This window comes from Morone saxatilis, unplaced genomic scaffold (genome assembly GCF_004916995.1).
Source record: "Morone saxatilis isolate NCDOM2014 unplaced genomic scaffold, NCSU_SB_2.0 Contig4, whole genome shotgun sequence".
In the NCBI taxonomy this organism is placed as follows: Eukaryota; Metazoa; Chordata; class Actinopteri; family Moronidae; genus Morone; species Morone saxatilis.
In genome coordinates this window covers 12119947-12126701 of record NW_023339984.1, presented here as the reverse complement: position 1 = coordinate 12126701, position 6755 = coordinate 12119947, and the positions used below count along the sequence as shown (strand labels likewise).

At 40.9% G+C, this 6755-nt stretch overlaps 1 protein-coding gene across 1 annotated transcript in view; it reads left to right on the top strand.

Moving 5' to 3' along the window:
* Positions 1-6755, top strand: part of acin1b (apoptotic chromatin condensation inducer 1b) — a 20060-nt gene that overhangs the window by 11862 nt on the left and 1443 nt on the right. The window contains exons 8-14 of the mRNA XM_035675765.1: positions 1975-2020; positions 3044-3189; positions 3722-3868; positions 4017-4188; positions 4349-4494; positions 5628-5735; positions 6240-6347. Of these exons, the coding sequence (XP_035531658.1) occupies positions 1975-2020; positions 3044-3189; positions 3722-3868; positions 4017-4188; positions 4349-4494; positions 5628-5735; positions 6240-6347 (873 nt within the window). The remainder of the gene's footprint in view (positions 1-1974; positions 2021-3043; positions 3190-3721; positions 3869-4016; positions 4189-4348; positions 4495-5627; positions 5736-6239; positions 6348-6755) is intronic.

The following is a 6755-nucleotide window of genomic DNA, read 5'->3' as shown; positions in this document are numbered from 1 at the left end:
ACTAAACTTGTCAGATGTACTTCACAGATCCTGGACAATAACAAAGAACCCGTCAACCCCCCCGCCCCCCCGTCATAATCCATCACGAGGCCGTTTGAAACGCCTGGCTCCCCAAAAGACTGAAACGTGACACTGATCAGCAGTCAAGAAAAGTCCTCCCCAAACCCATTCAAGAAAAAAGTCCAGTCCAGTGATCAGTTCCTGCCTGGTGGCTGATCTGCACACTCAAATCGAGCCCCGCCCTCACTCCTCTGCCTACTCTGATTGGATCCTTGTTGCCTAGATACAGTACACACTGTCGTGCGGTTGGGCCATAGTCGAGCCAGTAAGGAATCAGGTGTCAAATGGTACCAGGACATGACTTGTGATTATTCCTCTATTTAAAATGTATACCATTTTTAAAGGATTAAGTGTTAGAAAAAAAAAAAGCTTTCTCTTTCCTCAAGATCTTTTTTTTTTTTTTGTAAATAAGAGAAATTAATTCTTTCCCTCTTCGTAATTTAGTGCAAATTTTTTTGAACTGTCACGTGTACTGCAGTTTTGATTGGATGTTTTGACACCAAGATGACAGCGTTCATCGTACTTTTGACAAACACTGTTGGTTTACAGTTGTGTGTTGTTAAATATGGTAAAATATTTAAGGTGAATTTAAACTGCAGCACTAATACTGACAGATCTTTGAGTCTTCAGCACACTGTCCTCCACCTCTGCTCCACAGGACAACATTTGTGATTTAAGTGCCTTAAGACAAGATTAACATTACAGGGGATGTGGCCAGTAAAATAGTTCCCCTCCTTATTCAGAATAAAAGCCGACATTCTGGACAACGTCTTCGCTGGTAGCAAATTACAGGAGCTGGTTTGATAACAGACAATTGTCACATGGCCCACTGACAAGCTTACCGGTAATTATTTAGCAGTAATGTAATGCAGACCGTTTTAGACTACTTAAATGTCTGTTTCTGAATGTCCATTAGTCATTGTGTTTACAGTAAGAAAGAAACTAGTATCTGCAACAGTATTAAATACATGTAACTCAATACACATCAAATGAATTCAGCTATACTGAGATAGACCAGCAAAGATAGAATCACCTGTTAGACAATATCAAAACTTAACTAACTTACAATGTTCGTTACTTTTGCTTTGTTGTAAGAGTTGACTGATGTTATTGAGTCTGTTAGGTCAGTTGTCACACTGTGTACTGAGGTAATGAAGCTCAGTAACAATAAACACAACTTTATGTATAAAAACTCTGAGGTAAACTTTTAAAAAATCTGTCTCTGGATTAGATTTAGATTACGGAAGGACCAGCAAATTTGCAAAACAGGAAGTAATTAGTGCTGTTATAATCACAGAGTTGGGAGGTAAAACAGATTGTCGTCAGACAGATTGTGAATTATTAACCAGTGCAGGTAATATTGAAATCACCTCCTGTAGGGAAAATAAATCCAGTACAAATGGGACATGAATATAGTAAAGTGACGAAGATCCCTCAGACACACACACACACACTAGTCTCCTTTTTTTATTCTCAGAGCTTTCTGATGGACATTATTTTGTAATAACATACCGCACTCAGATACGACCCAGTTCGAGTTTCACGCAGGCCTACTCATGTCCTAATGCACATCATGTACTTGCTTTGCGTCCACCTCCCACACACACACACACACACACACACACTCACACACCACTCACAAAGGGAGTAGCGTAATGATTTATCTTTGAGCAGAGGTGGAAGGCGGAAATGTGTCTGGAGTCTCTCTGTATCGACCAAGAACCCTCTCCATAATGTGGTACAATTGGAGCCTGCAGGCCTCTGTTACTTTAACCCCCCGCCCTGACCCCTCCTCCACTTTTCCTTTTTCACCTCTTCTCTGTTGTTGCCTGTTTGGGTCTGAACTCTTGGTTCTCATCTTGCCCCGCACCCCTGGGGTTTCTGTATGTTCTTTCTGTCTCTCTCTCTTTCCAGAGCACCACTCCTAAGGCTTTTGCTGCTCGCAAGATATCCCTGACGAGTGAGTATACAGTTGCATCTTTCATCGTTCATCGTACATGAAGACATGAGTGGAACAAGAGTGAAAAAGAAAACACCCGACATTTTACATTTAGCATTCAGACCTAAAACAAGCAGAAAATGGTCAAATACTGACTTTGTACAAAAAAGTTAATTCTGTGCATAAAGTCTTGTTAACAGGGCACAAAATTGGCATCAGACCAGACAAATGCTGGTAAAATATGCAAAGTAGCTGGTAGATTTGCTTCACTCACAAGCCGGAAAAGAATCTATTGAGTGGCTTTTAAAATCTGAACATTCATCAGCCATTTTGTCAGTGGACAAAACAGTTTAATTTGCAACCTGCTTGTGAGGGAAAACTACAGTATATGTGTTGTTAGCTGTAATAAATTAGTGATGGGTGTAAAACATCCATAAAACAGTATATATAAGCTCAAAAAATCAATTCAGTAAATTAATCCACTCTCTTTTACACCAGTGTAATCCTTTCACACCAAAATGCTTTAGTAACATAGTGTTGTGGAAATACTGTGATTAAAAGTGATACATTAAACAAAACACTTTATTAATGTGCTGGATTTGTATTTCCTGCGATTTCAGTATGCCGCAGCACGGACCCTGTCCATGCTTGTGGTCAAAATAACCTTTAGCTCACACTATATTTATCTACCGCATGGTTCCTATTATTTTTCACTGCATACTTTACTTCCCATAAGCTCTGTGTGGCAGAAGGCATTTCACTCTTGGAATAGCTACCAATAAAAAAAACCACAGCAAACGTGCAACAACATGTTTTAAGTAACCAATTTTGGAAAATAGTTTGTGAAATGATTTAATCTTGCACTACCATTTATAGACTATGTAAACGTAAATTAGTCACTGCCACCCTTGGCAAAACTATTTAGGGGTAAACCATTTAACAATTATTTCTTCTTTTAGACTATGAGCTTGCAGTATCTTGTCATCTGGGAGTGCATTTTCTCCCTTCTCAAAGATAAACTACATCTATTGGACTCCTCTGCAGGTAGTAAGATGTCCCCAGCCACCACAGATGGAGGTGTAGGAGAGGCTGAGACAGGAACTGCAGCAGGGAGGAAGAGGCGGTGGGGCTCCAGCACATCAGTCACTGCCAAGAAACCGTCCATCAGTATCACCACTGACTCACTGAAGGTACAGGGACCGGGACCAGGTGTTCGTAAATGAAGGGGAAATATGGAGAACAAATGTGATGATTCACTCATTACTTTATGGAAGCTGATATATTTATTGATCATTTTCAGGCCAAAAAGTGAAACGTCAAGGAATCAAGTCTTCAAGAGAACTTTATTTTTCAGGGTGAAAACTGAAAAGAAAATAAGCTTTGTAAATGTATATTCTTACTCTGATCAATATTGGTTTGGTTATAGATTCCCCAAATCACACAAGTTCCTTCCAGCTCGGTTCGTTTTAAAACTCAGCTGGGAAATTTAATGAGTTCCAAAATATCACGAGTGAGCTGGGAGAAATGTGGGGATTTTAAACAAATAATCAGACACTCGTTATTTATAACTATGGCCAAGGGAAAACAAAATCATTATCCCTCATTTCTTACTGTGTAACCGCTGACAGATGCAGTTAAAATATTCAAATATTTCTCTCCCTATCTCTTCCTGTTGTTCCTGTTTTTTCTGTTTCATCTCCTGTGTGCTTATCTGTCCTGCAGTCTTTGATCCCAGACATCAAAGTGAACCAGGAGGCAGTGGTGGAGCTGCACCCAGAGGAGCTGCAACTCTCCGGGGACGAGGAGAGCCTGGACGCCAGCCGGGGTGACCAGGACAAAGGCCTCAAGATCAGACGCACCGTCACACAGGTCAGAAGAGGCATACTGCATCACATCCAGTTACGACTGATTATAGAACAGTCTGTTTGAAGAACAGCCAATCTCGAGAAATGGTGCTTTTGTCAGTGGTTGTGCGCTGTCACATTACTGTTTTTGCACCTGTAATTCCTCCCCTAAGGTCGTCCCGGGTGACAGCCAGGAAAATGGACAGACAAATGAAGAGGAAGAGGTGGAGAAAACTGAGAAAGAAAAACAACGCAGGACTTCCAGAGACAAAAGGAAGAACAGTGTTTCAGAGGACGCCTCGGAAACACAGACATCTGTCAAGCTCGAAGGAGAGGCGAAGAAAGGTAAAACTGCCTCCTTGAAACATTTGTGGGTTTTTAATTGCTCTAAATTGTTGGGTGCAAATGTCTTTGCTGCCTTCTCTCATCCATCATCCCTCTGGCAGTACTTTCTGTTTTTTTAACCTATCCTACTCTTCTCACCTCTTTATCATCCTTCCCTCAGTTACCCCCAGTGACAGTCTTGTGCGTCGCTCCATCAGTCAGCAGAAGTCTGGCGTGTCCGTCACCATTGATGACCCCGTCCGCACGAACAGACAGCCCTCACCGCCTCACGGCAAAGTCTCAAACATCATTCATGTGACCAATCTGGTGAGTTTGTAACTCAGTGCAAACACAAAGTAAAGACAGTACAGTGAAACGTGTTTTTTCTTCCGGTGAGGAACTTGTGTTTAAACCATGCTGGGAAGTCAAAATGAATTCATTAAAAAAGATCTCATTATATTCTTGTTTTTTGGTCTCGTTGGAGCCCTAAACTTTCCTCACGAACTAAAACTATGTCTGGAAAATGATTGTACAGAAAAATCCTGTACCCTATAAGTTTTTCATGAATGAGGCATATTGTGGTGATGCCAGTGGCGACCACATCACCATCATTCCCATAATTAGAGTCAGAAACACTTACCCAGGTATTATGGCTGTAGTCAAGCATCACCTTAGGTTAGGGGCGCACTGCATGACTAAACAGACTGTGACAAGACTAGACATTACACATTTAATGACTAGCATTTACAGATTTCTTTTTACTTGCGTCATAGCAGCAAGACTTTAAAGTTACACATGGATCAAAGACTACCAGATTTCTAATGCCACCCAGTCTCACTAATCTCTAAAAACGGGAGCTCTCAGGCTGCAGTAACACAGAATCCAAACAGAAGACTCTCAGATGATGCTGTAGAGCAGCTGCGTGACTCTAATGCTCATCACCACTTTGTGGAGCAGAAAACCAAACTGATGGATTTAAAATGCAGAAACAACTTTGCTTTTCTTTGAAAACACGTGAGGTTTGGCCTGAGGGAGGCGCCAGAGGAAAGACCATGTCGTCACTTAAACTAAAAGCGCTCTTGCTCTGAACTCTGACCATTTCAGTCACTGTTGTCTGTCGTGTCATGAAGTGTTGTTGGTGCTAGGCAACATTCATATTAATTCAGGACATGTTCAGATATAATAATATTTTAATTTTGGTCATTTCAAGTGTATAAGAAACACCTGCCCATTTCCTAATATTAACATAAATAAAGATGGCCTTTTTTCTTGTCACATATCACATAATTATATGTGCAATGACAATTAACTTAACAATCATAATGTCCCATTAATTTATCTCTATACATTTTTAAAAAATTGAATATCTGAGCAACAATTAAAGGCCTTCACCCAAAGACTTCCACAGTTTCACTCTGACTGAAAATGAGTTGACTGGTTGCCCCGTGTGTATCCCACAGGTACGACCCTTCACCCTGGGCCAACTCAAAGAGCTGCTGAACAGGACGGGCAGCGTGGTGGAAGACGGCTTCTGGATCGACAAGATCAAGTCTCACTGCTTTGTCACAGTGAGTACCAACACATAAACACTATCATCATATTGTGCTGAGAGTGCGAAGCCTCGTGTCCACCCGGCATGTTGTTAACTGGAAGTGTTATCCAGCTACTTGAGGCCATTTGTTAGCTCTCAGAATAGCTGCCAAAACCGGCCCAATTCAAGAATGTTGTCCTTTTTACCAAATGCTGAACTATTTTTAACTAGTTTTGTTCCGCTTTGACCACACAGTACCTGCGAGTAGGCGTATTATAAGAGGTGGATTTTCTGCTGCAGTATTGATATAAAACCCCTCAGTAAATACAGTCTGTTTTTGCAGGACAACATATTTGATCTCCAGGATGAATAAGAAGCATTTGTGTGATTGTTGTCATTCTACCTCAGGAAACATCTCTGTTCTCATCCGTCTGGCTCCATCTGTTCCTGATCTTATTTTTGTACTGTGTTGGTTGAGATGTGACACTTTTACCAGGACTGTTTTTAGCCTGATAACTTTCTTCTTCCCCTGTCCTCGTAGTACGCCACGGCAGAGGAGGCTGTCGCCACCAGAGCTGCCCTCCACGGGGTCAAATGGCCTCCGAGCAACCCAAAGGTCCTCAGCGTCGACTTCTGCGAGCAGACTGTGGTAATAATAGACTTAATGGAATATAAATTGCATTACTGGAAGACTGTTCCAGCCTTTTAGATGAATTTATATATCCCATACATAAAAGGGTACACTATAAAGCTGTAGATGGCTGTTCATCCACAGTCAAAGGCAGGAGGAGTTAAATATTAACAGGTTTATTTTTGGAACTATTTTAGATAAGCAACCACATACTTAGTCCTAAGGGTTTTTATTTGTTTTTAAAGCTGCAGGCGGTATCACTTCATCCACCATGATTGCTTACTGTAAGAAAGTAATACAATACGTTATTGTTGAATAATGGTTGAATTTAATCAGTTTCCTATGCAAAACCTTCAGGTGTAACTGCGTATTTATTTTGTTAGTTAATCATTTAAACTTTTAGGATGTATAATCTTGTTCTTGTAT